Source organism: Rhinopithecus roxellana, chromosome 11, assembly GCF_007565055.1.
Source record: "Rhinopithecus roxellana isolate Shanxi Qingling chromosome 11, ASM756505v1, whole genome shotgun sequence".
NCBI lineage: Eukaryota > Metazoa > Chordata > Mammalia > Primates > Cercopithecidae > Rhinopithecus > Rhinopithecus roxellana.
Genome location: NC_044559.1, coordinates 138664861 through 138682907, shown reverse-complemented (window position 1 = coordinate 138682907; position 18047 = coordinate 138664861). Strand labels below are relative to the sequence as shown.

The 18047-nt window shown below is 48.6% G+C and overlaps 1 protein-coding gene and 1 non-coding gene across 2 annotated transcripts; both read right to left on the bottom strand.

Moving 5' to 3' along the window:
- Positions 1–949: 949 nt before the first annotated feature.
- Positions 950–1074, bottom strand: LOC115900598. The gene has a single exon (XR_004060269.1). It is a non-coding gene; the product is annotated as a U6atac minor spliceosomal RNA (small nuclear RNA).
- Positions 1075–15875: 14801 nt separating this feature from the next.
- On the bottom strand, positions 15876–16303 carry LOC104672362 (NEDD8). Its single transcript, XM_010376158.2, has one exon. The coding sequence runs from the start codon at positions 16241–16243 to the stop codon at positions 15998–16000; it is 246 nt and encodes an 81-aa protein (XP_010374460.1). The 5' UTR covers positions 16244–16303; the 3' UTR covers positions 15876–15997.
- Positions 16304–18047: the final 1744 nt, after the last annotated feature.

Below are 18047 nucleotides of genomic sequence, written 5' to 3'. Positions count from 1 at the left end.
CCCCTTCAACCCCAGGCGCTGCAGCACTCCGCCGGCCCAGCCCCAGGACTCCACTCTGCGCAGCACCCCAGCGCTTGGCAGCCCGCACACGTTGTCCCGGACACCCTCTGCTGGCTTGCGTCAGCCACTCTCCCAAGGCATCTTCCTTCCCGACTCTCTGCACGCTCGGTGTTGGTTTCTCCTGAGAGCAGCCATCAGGAGGGCTCCTACTCGCCCGCTGCATCCTCTGCCCACCTTCCTGCCTCTGGCTCCGGCCCAGCCCGGCGTCCAGTGCGCCACGCGATGAGCCCCTAGCGCCCGCATCCGCACAGCCTCCCTCCCTCCCTACCCTCCACTCCATCAGGTCTCCCCAGTCTCCTCACTCCAGGACGTCCTTCCTGCGCTTCTCCCCTTGGCCTTCTCCACGGAGACGGTACCCTCCGCATGGAAATACGCTGCTTTGTTCTCTCTCTCTTTTTTAATTTTTAGTTTTTAAAAGATTTAAAGGCCGGAAACTGTGGCTCACGCCTGTAATCCCAGAACAATTGGAGGCCAAGGGGGACGAATAGCTTGAGGTCAGGAGTTCGAGATCAGCCTGGCCAACATGGTGAAACCCTGTCTCTACTAAAAACACAAAAATTAGCCAGGTTTGGTGGCGGACGCCTGCAATCCCAGCTACTCAGGAGGCCTAGGCAGGAGAATCTCTTGAACCTGCAAGGCGGAGGTTGCAGTGAGCTGAGACCCTACCACTGCACTGGGATTATCAGGGTTGGAACTTTTCTCTAAAACATCCACTCCGATTGGTGACCTCATCCCTTCTTCCTGAAGGCACACGTTTCCCAAATGCTCCTCATATTAAAAAAAAAAGGAAAGAAAGAAAGAAAGAAAGAAAGAAAGAAAGAAAGAAGAAAGAAAGAAAGAAAGAAAGAAAGAAAGAAAGAAAGAAAGAAAGAAAGAAAGAAAAAGATTTAAAAAGCGAGGGTTAGATGCCAGAAGTAGGTGGGAGCACCTTAACCCTATGTGTGTTGTCAGGCCTGAGGGCCTCTTTCATCCCTGTCAAGGGAAATGCCAACCTTCTTTCCCTTCATACAGCACAGTTTTCTCCTAAAACTCTCTCTTGACCCCATTTCCACTTGGAGCGACCACCTCACTGCTTTGTGCCCCTTAACAGCAAAGTCATGCCGTGTTGTCCACCTTCATTGTTTCCACTTTCTCACCTCCCACCCCAAGGCACTCTCCCTCGTTCCCCTCCAACTCCACCTGCCTTTTCTGCCTGACCATATCATGGCTGATCATTTCTTTCTGAAATTTTTGTTTGTTTTTTTGTTTGTTTTTTGAGATGAAGTCTTGCTGTGTTGTCCAGGCTGGAGTGCAGTGGCACTATCTCGGTTCATTGCAACCTCCGCCTCCCAGGTTCAAGCGATTCTCCTGCCTCAACCTCCTGAGCAGCTGGGATTATAGCCATGTGCCACCATGCCTGGCTAATTTTTTTTTTTTTTTTTTTTTGAGACAGAGTCTGCTCTGTCGCCAGGCTAGAGTGCAGTGGCACGATCTCGGCTCACTGCAACCTCCAACTCCCTGGTTCAAGGGATTCTCACACCTCAGCCTCTCAAGTAGCTGGGATTACAGGCACACGCCACCACACCCAGCTTATTTTTTGTATTTTTAGTAGAGACAGGGTTTCACCATGTTGGCCAAGATGGTCTCAATCTTCTGACCTCATGATCCACCCATCTCGGCCTCCCAACGTGCTGGTATTACAGGTGTGAGCCACCACACCCGGCCTATGCCTGGCTAATTTTTGTATTTTTAGTAGAGATGGGATTTCACTATGTTGGCCAGGCTGGTCTGGAACTCCTGACCTCAAGTGATTCACCCACCTTGGCCTCCCAAAGTGCTGAAATTACAAGCATGAGCCACTGCCGTTGCCCTGAAATATTTTTTTCTTGGCCTCCAGCACCTCTGTCCCATGGTTCTCTTACCTCGCTGACCAGCCCTTGGTCCTCACTAGTTCCTCGTCACTGTCCCAATCTTTTAATGTTGAAACACTCCCCGGGACTGTCAGGGTTGGCACTTTTCTCTAAAACTTCCACTGACATCGGTGACCTCATCCCTTCTTCCTGAAGACACACAGTTCCCAAATGCTCCTCATATCCTGGGCCTCTCTCCTCAACCCCAGGCTCTAATGCATTTGTTCCTCCAACGTCTCCACCTGGACATCTCCTAGACACCTTGAGCTGAATGTGCAGCCACTGATCTCCTTCAAACCAGTCATCCCATTCGCCTAACCAGGATTCTTGCGAACGCCTCATTTCTCACACCGAGCACAGCACCCACAAGCAAATCCTTCCCATCAAGGCTGCAGGTACTTCCAGAAATAGGCCATGGTCACCACATCCCCCACTATGGCCTTAGCAATGAGTCACAGTCCGTGCTTCCTGCATTCCCACCGGTTCCTGCTGTAGCCTCCTGACTGGATATCCTGTGTGTGCACTTGCTTTCCTTGTTCAGTTGTCAGCTAAGTCCACAGCAGCTCAGTCATCCCCAGCCATGTCCCTTCTCAGCTGCAAACCTTCTGAGGGTGCCAACTTGCCTCAGAATCCAACCCGGAGTCTGCACAGTATTTCCCATGACCCTGTGTGAAGTTCGTTGTCACCTCTCTGCCTTCACTTCCTCTTCCTCTTGCCTTTGCCCACTCTGTTCCAGCTGCACTTGCTTTTCCAGCCATAGCACCAGGCACCAGGAGCACCAGACCTCTCCTGCCTGTAGAGTATCGACATTGGTTCCCACCCTTGATAGCTCAGCACCTTCACAACTTCCTCTAATATTGCCTGTGAGACCTTCCCTAACTATCCTGTTTTAGAATGGAATTCTGCCGCACTCCTCTTCCTTCCCGCCTAATTCTACCAGTAGCATTTTCACCGCCCCACACAACGCCCCAGGCCAGCCTCTCTCGTGGCCAGGGCTCCTGTCTACTGCTTCCTACCACAGCACTTTAAAACACTCTAATCATAGGCTGGGTGCGGTGGCTCACACCTGTAATCCTAGTACTTTGCGGGGCAGAGGCAGGCAGATTGCCTGAGCTCAGGAGTTTGAGACCAACCTGGGCAACATGGCGAAACCCCGTCTCTACTAAAAATACAAAAAGTTAGCTGGGCATGGTGGTGGGTGCCTGTAAATCCCAGCTACTCAGGAGGCTGAAGGCAGGAGAATCACTTGAACCTGGGAGGCGGAGGTTGCAGTGAGCCAAGATCGTGCCACTGCACTGTAGCCTGAGTGACAGAGCAAGACTCTGTCTCAAAAAAAGTACAACAGCAACAACAACAAAATCACTCTAATCGTTTCTACTCCAAAGTCCTTCCTCTCTCCCTGACCCTCCCCTACCCCACCCCGACTGAATTTCCCATCTTATTTCTCCGTGGGGCTCCTCATTCCCTTGGCTTTCTTCCTATCTCTGTGACTCTCCTGCATACACACACAGTCCCTCCAGAGCCCATTGTCCTCCCTACCCCACCAGCCCCTCCAGCGTGGACTCTTCTCCCCACTTCTATAACAAGCCCTGTCAGACATTGCCAGCCCCTCAGGCTACCATATGCATTCTTCTTTCCTTCTTGACACATTTCCGTCCTGAGTGTCTGTTCCCAGCGTGCATCTCCCCTTCTGTCCTCTTGCAGCAGTGTGGTTCCCAGCCCTGGCATCCCTGTGGGCCGTTTTGTCAAGGCTGCTCCTTGGTGCTCCTCGTTCCTGACCTCCTGGCCACCTCAACGTGGGCAGTGTGGACTGGTGGTTAGGGAGGTGGTTCTAGCGCCAACTCGGGTGCAGGTCCTGACTCTACCGCTGCGTGGCTGCATGGCTTTGGGCCAGTCTCCTCCTCCTGGAGAGTCACATTCCCTTCCTGACAGTTGGAGATAAGGCCAGTGCCTCCCCACTGGACAGCCCTTGGGGCAGGGCCCCCTGGACACACTAGCCAGGAAGCCCTGCGGGTCCCCTCCACATGGCCCTGCCTCGGACCTCAGCTAGCTGGCACTTGGCCTCACAGTCTTTTCTGCCTCTTATGTGCCTGTGTCACTCTCCTGACACTCCTAGAGGTTGGAGCTGTTTTTTGTCCCCGCTGGTACAGTCAAAGCTCAGGGAATGCAGAGTTATTCCCTCTTAACATCCATTATGTTAGATGGAATTTTCTCAAGCACTACTCTAGCCATGTCTGGTCCCCACCAGAAAACCTCCCCCATGGCCTCCTCTTCCCCCCATCAGCTCCAGCCACAGCATCCCTCTGACCCCTCCCTGTCTCATCCACCCCGCCTCCCACCCGTGCCACAGTTCAAACCCACCATGTGCTCGGTCAGCTTCACCCTTTGTTCTCTCTACACTGGGTGCTGTCTGCCCGGCTGGCCCCATGGGATTTGGAACTGCTGGCACATCCAAAGCAATACACAATTTAGGAGCTGCTCAGGGTTAGGCACAGAGGAGTCGTGCTCAGAGGGACTTTCTAAGGCCTCTGGTGCTCTATTCCCACAGGCAAGATCCTCTCAGGACTGATGCACTCGGTCCCACAGCCACTGGGAAGAGTGGCTACTGGTGGCTCTCAGCTGTGTCCCTTGCAGGAATTGCCCTCGGCCCATGGTCATGTCCCTCCTTTTGCTATCTTAGCACCTCCAGTGGCCTGGAAGGGCAGAGTTCCCTTGCCTCAAGGAAGGATGTCCCTGACCAGCCATCACAGCATCAGAGCTCCCCCAGGAATTGGGCGAGGCCTCCGTTGCGGCATCCTGTCTCCTTCATTCTACCATGGGGGCGGCTCCTGCCTGCACAGGACCAGCTTGAGTTTTCCAGAGATCCTGACCTAGGGGCTTGGTTCCAGGGTGGGTGGAGGAAGCAGGCTCCACATGGGATGTTCGAGCTGCTTCACATCACTGCTGGCGCCAACCCTGGTGGTAGGTGGCAGGTTGACGCCCCTGGCACGCTGAAGTAGGTGAAATTGTTAGAACCTCCACAGTTGGTGAATTAGAATGGGAAAACATGCACTGGGGATGCCATAGCTCAGTTTTCTGAGAGGTCCTGGCGATGGACGTCAATAAAGCCTGGAGTTGGATGGGTGCTGCTGAGATCATAAGTTAGAGAACGACAGTGAAAGGCTAAGCATGATTCACCACCAACCACACCACAGCACAGTGTTGGTCATGGGGCCTTCTGGCTGCAGCTAAAAAGACTATTTCCGTTGCTGGAGGGCTAAAAATGCTGAGAATTGAGCCCAGGGCATAATTAGAGAAAATTGTGAACTCTCAGTCCTGGTCAGTTTAGCTCCCTCTGTGGGGACAGAGGCTCCCTGAAGTTTGGAATGGGGTCGTCTGAAGGGAAGCACCTAGGTGCCCAGCTGCCACTGACTCGCAAGGCAATGGCCACCCTCAGGGCCAGCCAGCTGCTCCTGGTCACACCTGAACTTGAGACTACACTTGGCTGGGAAGGCACTGGGCTTGGTAAGAAAGGGTAGGGACCAAATTCTAAAGAAGCTGCAGGACTTGGTCAAGGTGACTGGGAAGAGCGAGTGAGAGAGGGAGGTGTGCATGTGCACCTGTGTGTGGGGCAGGCCCGAGGGTCCTGGGACAAGGTGGGGAGGGAGTAGAACATAAAGTTGAATAAGGTAGAGTTTATTTTTATTTATTTATTTATTTATTTATTTATTTATTTATTTATTTAAGACAGCATCTTGCTCTGTTGTCCAGGCTGGAGTGCAGTGGTGCGATCATGGCTCACTGCAACCTTGACTTTAAAGCAGTCCTTCCACCTCAGCCTCCTGAGTTGCTGGGGCTACAGGCATGTACCAGCATCATGGGCTAACTTTTTCTATTTTTTGTAGAGATGGGGGTCTCACTATGTTGCCCAGGCTGGTGTGAGAACACTATCCTAAGATACAGGATATAACATCCTAGAAAGAGCCCAGGAGGTGGGGCCAACATGCTGCCTCTGTAGCCCCTGGAGGCTTGGAGAAAGCATGGCCCCCTCTAAGCAGAGGTGCCAACATTGCCGTGGCAGCCAGGGACATCTGACCTTCCCAGAACTGTGGAGGTGGCGAATTGAGCAGGTTATTCCTGTGGCCAAGGAGGAGAACAGTCCACAAAGTCATTGCATAATCCACACAACCAAAAGAAATCCAAGATGGGAGATGGAGGCTGAGGGCAGCCACCCCAGTGAAAAGCTTCAGACCAGAGCCCAGTGCCTGAAGGAGAAGCTGGGTTTCCAGAAGGAACAACTTCTTCACGGCAGTGAGTAAGTGGTTGTGATTCCTCAATTCTTCCCCCACAGCACTTATGACTATTTACTAGAGTTGCCACATACTAGGTAAAGAGGAATTTAAACATTTCAGGTGCCGGTAGACACAGAATCCATCTTGGCATTGATACCCAGGGACCCAAAGCCTTATTGTGGTCCTCTGTTAGTGTTGGGGCTATATGAGAGTTAGGCAATAGAGTTTTGACCCAGGCCCAACTCACTGTAGGTCCACTGTATTCAGGAATCCACCCAGAGGTCCCTTTCCCAGGTTCTATGCATGATTGAATAGACACATCTGGTGTTTTGAGAGCACCCACATTTATTTCTTTTTTTCTTTTTTTTTTAAGACGGAGTTTCACTCTTGTCCAGGCTGGAGTGCAAAGGCACGATCTTGGCTCACCGCAACCTCTGCCTCCCAGGTTCAAGTGAGCTCTGTCACCTAGGCTAGCGCGCAGTGGCATGATCATAGCATACCGCAACCTCCACCTCCTGAGCTCAAGAAATTCTCCCACCTCAGCCACCCGAGTAGCTGGGACTACAGGCATGCACCACCACATCCGGCTAATGTAAATAATTTTTTCCACAGATGGGGGTCTCTCTGTGTTGCCCAGGCTGGTCTCGAATTCTTGGGCTCAAGGAGTCCTCTTGCCTCAGGCTACCAAAGTGCTGGGATTATAAGTGACAGTCACCGCACTCGGCCAAAATTGAAAGAATACATACATATGTATGTGTGTATATATATATATGTGTGTGTGTATATATATATATATACCTGTGAAATAATCACCACAATAAAAAAATGACTACATCCATCACTGAAAACTTTCCTTATGCCCTTCTGTGATCCTTTTCTCCCTCCCCCAAGGCTCCCTTGGAGAGGCAAAGCAACGCCACAGGCAAGCACTGATCTGCTTTCTGTTTGATTTGTTTGTGATTTCCAGAATTTTATATAGATGGAATCATACAATGTATACTCCTTTGTCTGGCTTCTTTCCATTAGCGTAATTATTTTGAGATAAGTAGTGATGTGAATATCAATAGTTTATTCTTTTTTTTTTTCTTTTTTAGACAGGGTCTTGCTCTGTCACCCAGGTTGGAGTGCAGTTCATTCTTTTAAAATTGCTAAACAGTATTGCGTAGTATGGACGAGCCATAATTTGTGCATTCTTCTGTTTTTTATTTTTGCCCCCGAGATGGGGTCTTGCTCTGTTGCCCAGGCTGGAGTGCAGTGGCTCTATCTCAGCTCACTGCAACCTCCACCTCCTGGATTTAAGCGATTCTCCTGCCTCAGCCTCCCGAGTAGCTGGGATTACAGGTGTGTACCACCACGTGTGGCTAATTTTTGTATTTTTAGTAGAGGAGGAGTTTCACCATGTTGGCCAGGCTGGTCTTGAACTCCTGGCCTCATGATCCTCCCACCTCAGCCTCCCAAAGTGCTGAGATTACAGGCGTGAGCCACTGTGCCTGGCCGCATTCTTCTGTTGATGGACACTTGGGTTGTTTCCAGTTTCTAACTATTACCAATAAAGTGTCTATACATATTACTGGGCAGGTCTTGTGTGTACATATGTTTTCATGAAACCTGGGTAAATCCTTATGAGTGAAGTGACTGAGTCATATGGCAGGTTTAACTTTTTTCTTTTTAGAAACAGGGACTCGCCAACTGGGCGCGTGTCTCATGCCTGTAATCCCAGCACTTTGGGAGGCCAAGGCGGGCGGACCACCTGAGGTCAGGAGTTCAAGACCAGCCTGCCAACATGGTGAAACCCCATCTCTACTAAAATACAAAAATTAGCATGGCGTGGTGGCATGTGCCTGTAATCCTAGTTACTTGGGAGGCTGAGGCAGGAGAATCGCTTGAACCTGGGAGGTGGAGGTTGTGGTGAGTGGAGATTGTGCCACTGCACTCTAGCCTGGGTGACAGAGCTAGGTAGACTCTGGCTCCAAAAAACAAAAAAACAGGGTCTCGCCATGTTGCCCAGGCTGGTCTCTAACTCCTGAGCTAAAGCCATTCACCCGCCTCCACCTCCCAAAGTATTAGGATTACAGGTGTGAGCCACCGTCACTGGCTGTATGCTTAACTTCATAAGAACCTGCCAAACTGTCTTCCAAAGTGGTTTGCCATTTCACATTCCCACCAACAGCGCATGAATGTCCCAGTTTCCTCACACCCTCACTACCACTTGCCATGGTGATACATCTTTGGTTGTAGCCATCCTAGTGGGTATGTCATGGTGTCTCTTCGTGGTTTCAATGAGTGTTTCCCTAATGACTAATGATGTTGAACATCTTTTCCTGTGCTTATTTGCCATCAGTTTATCTTCTTTGCTGAGGTGATTATCCAAATATTTTACCCATTTTATTTATTTATTTATTTTTGAGACGGAGTCTTACTCTGTCGCCCAGGCTGCAGTGCATTGTCGTGATCTCAGCTCACTGCAACCTCTGCCTCCTGGGTTCAAGCGGTTCTCCTGCCTCACCCTCCCAAGTAGCTGGGATCATAGGCACGTGCCACCACACCCGGCTAATTTTTGTATTTTTAGTAGAGATGGGGTTTCACCATGTTGGTCAGGCTGGTCTCGAACTCCTGACCTTGTGATCCACCTGACTTGGCCTCCCAAAGTGCTGGGATCACAGGCGTGAGCTACCGCACCTGGGCTACCCATTAAAAAAAAAAAAAAAAAAAAAAAAAAAAAAAAAAAAACAGAAAGAAAAATACTACAGTGCAAGTGGCTGTTCACAGCCTTCCCTTTCCTTTGTGTCCTGAGGAGGTACGAGTGTTTGGCTGCTCCTTATGGGGCCTTTGCTGTGGGAGTGGGCAGAGATGGGAAGAGCCCAGGCTGATCCATGTTAGAACAGACATGGGAGTGCGTGTGGGAAATCCAGCAGTCCTGTTGGAGGGGATGGGAGGGGAGAGGAAGAGAAGGCTGGAAGCTTACGGGGAGAGAAGCGGATGGGGAGAGAGGAGGAGATACTGGAGGATTTGCTTTAAGGCGCAGCTTTGGTCGTTGGTGGGAAGGACGGCATCAGGAAATTTTGCTTTGCATCCTGAGGTGGGAGCCTCCTCTCCACAGTTCTCCCAAGAAAACCTGAAGCAAAGCTCTCCACGACTGCTCAGGGTTTTGGACCTGCATTATTTTTGCCTATGTCACTACACTGAGATGACGTGGAGAAGGGTGGGGGTGGTTTTATCTGGGTCATAAACACTGAGCAGTTGTAGGTTTATTCTTCAATGCTGGCCTTCGTGGATCACTGCCTGAGATAGCAACAGAAGTGCAGTGGTGGAGAGGAGTGGGTGGAGAAGCATTTTAAAAATAATGTATGTTAAGAATTTTAAAAATTGGGCAGGGTGCGGTAGCTCATGCCTGTAATCCCAGCACTTTGGTAGGCCAAGGTGGGCGGATCACTTGAGGCCAGGAGTTCAAGACCAGCCTGGCCAACATGGTAAAACCCTGTCTCTACTAAAAATACAAAAACTAGCTGGATGTGGTGGTGCGTACTTGTAATCCCAGCTACGTGGGCAGCTGAGACAGAAGAATCGCTTGAACCTGGGAGGTGGAGGTTGCAGTAAGCTGAGATCAGGCTATTGCTCTCCAGCCTGGGTGACAGAGTGAGACTCTGTCTCAAAAAAAAAAAAAAGTTTAAATTTTGAAATGATTACAGACCCACAGGAAGTTGCAAAAAAAAAAAAAAAAAAAAAAAGTTCAAGGAAGTTTCATGTACATTTCACCCAGTTTTCCCCAATGATAACATCTTCTCTAACGATGGTTCAATATCAAAGCCAGGACGTTGATGTTGATATAGTCCTCGAGCTTGTTTGTACTTCATCAGTGTCACATGCATTCACTTGTGTGTGTTGTATGTATGCGTGTGAATAGTTCAATGCAATTTTATCACATGTGTAGGTTCGTGTAACCAGCACCACAATCAAGATACAGAACAATTATCACCACAGAAGTCCCTCATGCTAACCCTTTACCTGTGTCTGTCCCCTCTTCCTCTGCCCCTAAACCCTGGCAACTGCTAATCTGATTTCCATCTGTCTACTTTGTCATTTCAAAAATGTTGTATAAATGAAATCACACAGTATATGGCCTTTTGAACTGGCTTTTTTTCACTGAGCATAATTTGCTTAAGATCCATCCAAGTTGTTGAATGTATCAATTGTCAGTTCCTTTTTATTGCTGAGTAGTATTCCATGGTATAGGGGTATCAGAGTTTCTTTAACCATTCACCCACTGAAGAGCATTTATGTTTTTCCCAGTTTTTGGCAATTGTGAATAATGCTGCTGTGGACATTTGTGACCAGGTGTTTGTGTGAATAGTTTTCATTTCTCTGTGATAAATGTGAATGTGGTTGTTGAGTTTTATGGCCAGTATATATTTAATTTTATAAGAGACTGCCTGCCAGGTGTGGTGGCTCACACCTGTAATCCCAGCACTTTGGGAGGCTGAAGCAGGAGGATCACCTGATTTCAGGAGTTCAAGATCAGCCTGGCTAACCTGGTAAAACCCCGTTTCTACTAAAAATACAAAAAATTAGCCAGGCATCATGGCGCACACCTGTAATCCCAGCTACTCGGGAGGCTGAGGCAGGAGAATTGCTTGAACCCAGGAGGCGAAGGTAGCAGGGAGCCAAGATCTCGCCAATTGCACTCCAAGCTGGGCAACAAGAGCAAAACTCCATCTTAAAAAAAAAGAAAAAAAGAAAGAAACTATCAAGCATTTTCCAGGGTGGCTGTACCATTTTACATTACTTTTTTGTGAGATGGAATCTTGCTCTGTTGCCCAGGATGGAGTTCAGTGGCCCAATCTCGGCTCACTGCAACCGCCACCTCCCAGGTTCAAGCCATTCTCCTGCCTCAGACTCCTGAGTAGCTGAGATTACAGGTGCCCGCCACCACTCCTGGTTAATTTAAAAATATTTTTAGTAGAAATAGAGTTTCACCATGTTGGCCAGGCTGGTCTCAAACTCCTGACCTCAAATAATCCGCCTGCCTCTGTCTTCCAAAAAGGTAGGATTACAGGCGTGAGCCACCACGCCTGGCCACATTCCTAACAGTAATGTGTGGTCTAGTTTTTCTGCATCCTCACTGTTATTTGGTGTTATCACTTTTTTTTTTTTTTTTTTTTTTTTTTTTTTTTGAGGCAGGGTTTCGCTATGTCACCCAGGCTGGAGTGCAGTGGCACAATCCCGGCTCAATGCAGCCTCAATCTCCTGGGCTCAAGCGATCCTCCCACCTCAGTCTCCCAAGTAGGTGGGACTACAGGTGTGAACCATCATGCCCAGCTAATTATTAGTTTTTGTAGTGATGGGGTCTCACTATGTTGCCCAGGCTGGTCTTGAACTGCTGGACTCAGGCAGTCTTTCCCCCTCAGCCTTCCAAAGTGCTGAAAGTGCAAGTGTGGGACACTACACCAAGCCACTGTTTTTGTGTTTAGTCACTCTGATAGGTATATAGTGATTGTGGGTTTATTTGAGTTTCTCTAATAGCTAATCATGTTGAGCATCATTTAATGAGCTTATTTGCCAATGTATACCCTTTTTGGTGAAATATATGTTTATGTCTTTTGCTCACATACGAATTGGATTTTTAAAAATTGGGTTGTTTGTCTTCTTATTATTGAGTTATAAGAGTTCTTTATGTATTCCAGATTCAAGTTTTTTGTTGGACATATATTTTGCAAATGGTTTTCACAGTATATAGCTCCCCTTTTCTAACAGAGTCTTTTGAAGAGCCAAAGTTTTAATTTTGAGAAAGTTCAATTTATTGATTTGTTGCTTTCATGGATTATGCTGTTTGTGTCTTATCTAAGTAATCTTTGCCAAAGCAAAGGTTGTTAAGATGTTCTCCTATGCCTTCTTTAAGGAATTTGTGTTAATTACACGTTAATCACCCTAAGTGTTCAGCTGCTGAAAGGACCTGCAGGACTCAGTTTATACTTGTGCTGTTTTATAGGCACAGTAGCAAAAGCAGAAGGCTATGCACTAAAGGGACTTTGAGAGCTAGGTATTTTTAACACTGGGACCCATAGGATGCACTTTGATTTCAGATCTTGCCCTTGAATACTGTGTGTGGAAGCACCTCGGTCCCAAGAAGCCTGAAGTCTGCTCATGGTGGGAGTGGAGGGTCTTAGAGTGAGCTGATCACATAGATATGTTCCGACTTTGTGACCAGCTTTAGCTTTCAAAATTTTCCAGACCCCTCTAAAACCAGGTACGAATAGTAAGTGCAATTGTTATTGAACAATGCTGACAGGCTGGTAGTCCTGCCCTGAAACAACTCACAGACTCATAGTTATAGAACATCTTTATCTTTAGTTAATCCATTGCACAGCATTGGCCAAGGGTCAATACCTTGTAATAAGCGTGTGTGTATTGGTCAGGGTTCTACAGAGAGACAGATCAATAGGAGCTATCGATAGATATAGGCATATCAGAGGGGGTTTATTAGGGGAATTAGTTCACCTGATTACAGAGGTTGAAAACTCCCACGACAGGCTGTCTACAAGCTGGAGACTCTGAGAGGCTGGTAGCGTGGCCCAGTCCAAGTCCAAAGGCCTTAGAACCAGGGAAGCCAATTATGTAAGTTTCTGTCTGAGGCTGAAGTCCTGAGAACCTGGGGGCAGGAAGAGAAGAGTGTCCCAGTTCCAGGAGAGAGAGGGGAAATCCTTTCCCTTCCTTTTTTGTTCTCTCTGGACCCCCAGCCAGTTGAATGGTGCCTGCCCACATTGAGGACAGATCTTCCTGACTCAGTGCAGCAACTCACACATCAGTCTCCTTGAAACACCCTCACAGACACACCCAGAAGTACTGTTTTGTTAGTTCTGTAGGTATTTCTTAATCCAGTCACGTCAACACCTAAAATTAACCGTCACAATGTGGTTAATCCAGATCAGCTGAGATTAACCCATGCCATGTAAGTCTCATAGTTTTAGCTAACACTAAAACTATGGTTTAGGGGTATGATCCATTTTGAGTTAATTTAATTTTTTTTTTAAGAGAGTGTCTTTCTCCAACCCAGGCTGGAGTGCAGTGGCATGATCATAGCTCACTGTAACCTTCAACTCCTGGGCTCAAGGGATTTTCCTGCCTCAACCTCTCAAGTAGCTAGAACTATAGGTTTCTCAGGAGGTTGAGGTGGGAGGAGCCACCACACATGACTAATTTTAAAACTTTTTGTAGAGATGGGATCTCACTATGTTGCCCAAGCTGGTCTTGAACTCCTGGCCTCAATAAATCCTCCTTGCTTGGCCTCTGAATGCACTTTGAGTTTATTTTTGTATACCTAATCGATTGATGTATATATTGACCTTGTATCTTCCAACCTGCTAAACACATTTGTGGAGACTTCAGGATTCCAGTGGTTTGGGACATGCTTGGACATTCCTTCCAAAGTAAAAGACAAGTGATTACATCTCATACCTCCCACCAACAAGAATAAAGCACAATGCTTATTAGGCTCCCTTGGGTTTAAAGGTAGCAAACCCCATGGGTGGGCATGCTGCTCTGGCCACCTTATTGAGCTGTATGAAGGCTTTGGGCCCAGAGCTGGAAAGGGCTCTGTAGCAAGTTCAGGATGTGGGTCAGCAACCCTGCTCCTTGCATCATAAGATCCAGCAGACTTATTGTATATGAGGTATCTAGGGTAGAAAAAGAGGGCATTTGGAGTTTACAGCAGGTTCCCATGGGAGAATCACAATACAGACACTTAGGGTTCTGGATCAAGACCACACTATCTGTAACTGATAATTATACATATACCACCCAAAAAACCAAACCCAACCAGAACAGCTCCCAGCATGCTACCGGGCCCTGATGGAGACAGAGCACCCAGCAAGAGACATCAAGCGACTCTGCAGCCAGAACTGCCCATCCTGAGCTGGGTTCGGCTAGAACCCAAGTTATAAAGTCAGTGGTGGGCCCAACAGCCCCATTCACAGTACGATGGTGATGGTGCATTCCATTCTGGGCCAGAGCAAGGCCACATGGCAGCCAGGAGCTGCACAAGCAGGTGGCCCAGGCCCTATGTTGTCTGCAAAGGTTGCATCGCGCCCCTGTCTCACTCAGCTCAGAACCGGGGTAGAGGTGGGAGTAAAGGGGCCAAACTTGGGTCATGGCTTGATAGGTGGGTGTAAGCCCCAAATGCTGTTGTGCTATAGCCTGCCATGGGACGGCCCTGAAAAACAGTGGTGGGGGAAAGTCCTCCAAATGGGCAGAAATTCTGACAGAGAACCCATCATTCACTATGTGGAAAGAAGCAGACTGAGGTTAAACATGAAACTGATGGGCAGGGGCTGACGGCTGGGCTGGTGATCAGGGGCCTAGAAGGAGAAAGACTGGGAGGTGTGGTGGGCTGAAAAATGCCCCCCTGCAAAGTGTGTCCATGTTCTCTTCCTGAAATCTGTGAATGTGACCTTATTTGGAAAAAGGGTCTTTGTGATTCATTTAAGCATCCTCAGGTGAGGGTCATCCTGGATTATCTGGGTGGGCCCTGAATGCCATCATAAGTGTCCTTATGAGAGAGAGATAGTGTGAGATTAGACACACACAGTTGGAAGGTCATTTGATGGTGGGAGCAGACATTGGGGTGTACAGCCACAAGCCCAGGAACACCAGCTGCCACCATAGGCAAGGCATGGGTTCTACCCTAGAGGCTCTGGAGAAAGTGCAGCTTTGCTGACACCTTCACTTCAGAGTTCTGGACTCCAGGACCTGTGATAAAAAACTAGTCTGTTCTTTTTTTTTTTTTTGAGACAGAGTCTTGCTGTGTCACCCAGGCTGGAGTGCAGTGGTGCGATCTCGGCTCACTGCAAGTTCCACCTCTCGGGTTCACGTCATTCTCCTGCCTCAGCTTCCCCAGTAGCTGGGACTACAGGCGCCCGCCACCACACCTGGCTAATTTTTTGTATTTTTGGTAGAGACAGGGTTTCGCCGTGTTAGCCAGGATGGTCTGGATCTCCTGACCTCGTGATCTGCCCACCTCGGCCTCCCAAAGCGCTGGGATTACAGATGTGAGCCACCATGCCCGGCCTACTCTGTTCTTTTAAGTCACTAAGTTTGTGGTAATTTGTTACAACAGCCCAGGAAACTAATAAGAGAAGGCGAGGCAAGAGGAGGTCTTTGCAGAGGCCTGTGACAGAGCTGTGGAGTGGGCATGTGAGGGTCCATATGCAGTCTGCCTCTGTTGCAGTGCCCCGGCCTGCGACTGATCGGGTCAAGGAAGCTCCCAGCAAGGGCTTGCATTCATTCTCACGTCTCGCCTCTGCCTTATGCAGTGTGCTGTGATCCTGCCCACCACCCATGGCTCACACTGCATGGGAACTAGCCGCCTCCTTTTTCAACCCTTGTTAAAAAAGAATTTGTCTGGGTGACATCTGTCCTCTCTCTCCTCTGATGTTTTATCTTTTCTGTCTGGTGTTGGGCCAAGTTTCTGCTGCCCACAGCTGAAACTGCTCACAATTTCTTTTTTTTTTTCTTTTCCAGGAGACCAGGAAATATTTTATTGACAACCAGGGACACAGCCATAAGAGAGGGAAGCACACAGGACTGCAAACTAACACGCAATAGCCAGCAAGGAACCTCTGGGCCAGGAATACTGAATCCTGGGGTCCTCAGAGTCTCCCACCAGTAGATGTACAATACTGGGCATCCAGGGGAGGGGGCAGTGGCTCTGTTGTCCCAGAGAGTGAGAGGATATATGATGCCTCATTATGAGCGACACGGTACGGAGGTAAAATGGAGGGTCCGTTACTGGCTAAGACCACCTCCTCCTCTCAGAGCCAACACCAGGTGAAGGACTGAACCACCTAAAATCTTGTAATCAGCTGCTGTCTTCTCATCATTCATCTGTTTGCCACTGTAGATGAGCCTCTGCTGTTGTGGGGGGATTCCCTCTTTCTCTTCCACACGCTCCTTGATCCGCTCCACCTTGTCTGTAGGTTCAATGTCAATCTCAATCTCCTTTCCGGTCAGCGTCTTCACTTTAATTAGCATCTTCTTTCCAGTTTGGGGCTGCACATGGATAAATTGCTGCTCCTACCGCTCCAGTTGCCGCTGCCACTACTGCTTACAATTTCATATCATCCCTTCTCTAAGGCAGGGCTTCTAGAACAGACGCTCCAGAAGTTCTCACTCAGGGGTCTGCTCCCACTGGCACGGAGCTTCCTGTTGTAACTGCGCCGGCATCTTCTGCCAGGCACTGTTTTCTTTGAGCCTATGGAGTTCAACTGTGTACCTGTCTGCACTTTGTTTAGCTTCCTCAGGAGGGTCTTTTAACCTCTAAATTTTTGGCCTATAAAAATTTTAATAAAATCTTGCAACTGGAGCTAGGCATGGTGGCTCGTACCTGTAATCCCAGCACTTTGGGAGGCCAAGGTGGGAGGATCGCTTGAACCCAGGAGCTCCAGACCAGCCTGGGCAACATAGTGAGACTCTCATCTCTTAAAAAATAAAAATAAAAAATAAAATTAGCCAGCTGTGGTGGTGTGCGCCTGTGGTCCCAGATACTCAGGTGCTTGAGGTGGAAGGATTATTTAAGCCTGGGAGGTCGAGACTGCAGTGAGCTATGACTGCACCACAGCACTTCATCCTGGGTGACAGAATGACACTCTTGTCTTAAAAAAAAAAAAAAAAAAATCTTGCCATCAGCTCATAGATAATCAGCTTTCAAGTATATTTAAAAAATCAGCCAGGCGCAGTGGCTCACACCTGTAATCCCAGCACTTTGGGAGGCTGAGGCAGATGGATCACTTGAGGCCAGGAGTTCAAGACCAACTTGGTCAAACATGGAGAAACTTTGTCTCTACTAAAAACACAAAAATTAGCTGGGTGTGATGGCACGTGCCTGTAATCCCATCTACTTGGGAGGCTGAGACATGAGAATCACTTGAATCTGGGAGCTGGAGGTTGCAGTGAGCCAGAATCGAGCCACTACACTCCAGCCTGGGTGATAGAGCAAGACTGTGTTAAAACAAAACAAAACAACAACAACAAAAAAACAGGCTGGGCAGGGTGGTTCACACCTATAATCCCAGCACTTTGGGTGGCCAAGGCGGGTGGATCACGAGGTCAGGAGATAGAGACAATCCTGGCTAACATGGTGAAATCTCGTCTCTACTAAAAATACAAAATATTAGCTGGGCTTGGTGGCGAGTGCCTGTAGTCCCAGCTACTCGGGAGGCTGAGGCAGGAGAATGGCTTGAACACGGGAGGCGGAGCTTGCAGTGAGCCGAGATTGCGCCACTGCACTGGTGACAGAGTGAGACTCCATCTCAAAAAAAAAAAAAAAAAAAAAAAAAAAAAATTCTGTTCTCTTTTGGTCTCCAAAAAGCAAGCCGATTTTCCACTCATCTTTAAGCCCTGATGCTTCCTCCAAGACATTTTTGTTGTGTACCTTATTTCCTTGAAAAGGTTTTGTTTTGGGTTTCTCTTCATTGTCTGATTTAACAATTTTCTTTTGCAATTTATCTTTATCTGTCGTTCAGTTATGTGCTGTCTTCCTCCCCCACCCCACACAGGAAAGTGAACTCCCTAGAAGAAAATGGCTCCCCAAAATTATATGTTCCGAACTCCTCCTTACAAACAGACTGAGGTTTTCAGGCAGAGGGGCCACTAGACCTCCGTGAACGCTCAGGAAGCGCGGGGCCCTGCCGCTCTGCCCAGAGGGAACCTGGTGGGCGGCCTGCACCACCCCCTCATCCCACTCTAGTCCCTCGGGGCTTCCCATTCTAGACACCCTAGTGCCAGAGCGCTATAATCGCCAGGTCCTGCTGGGCCTTCATCCTCTCTGTCGTCTGTT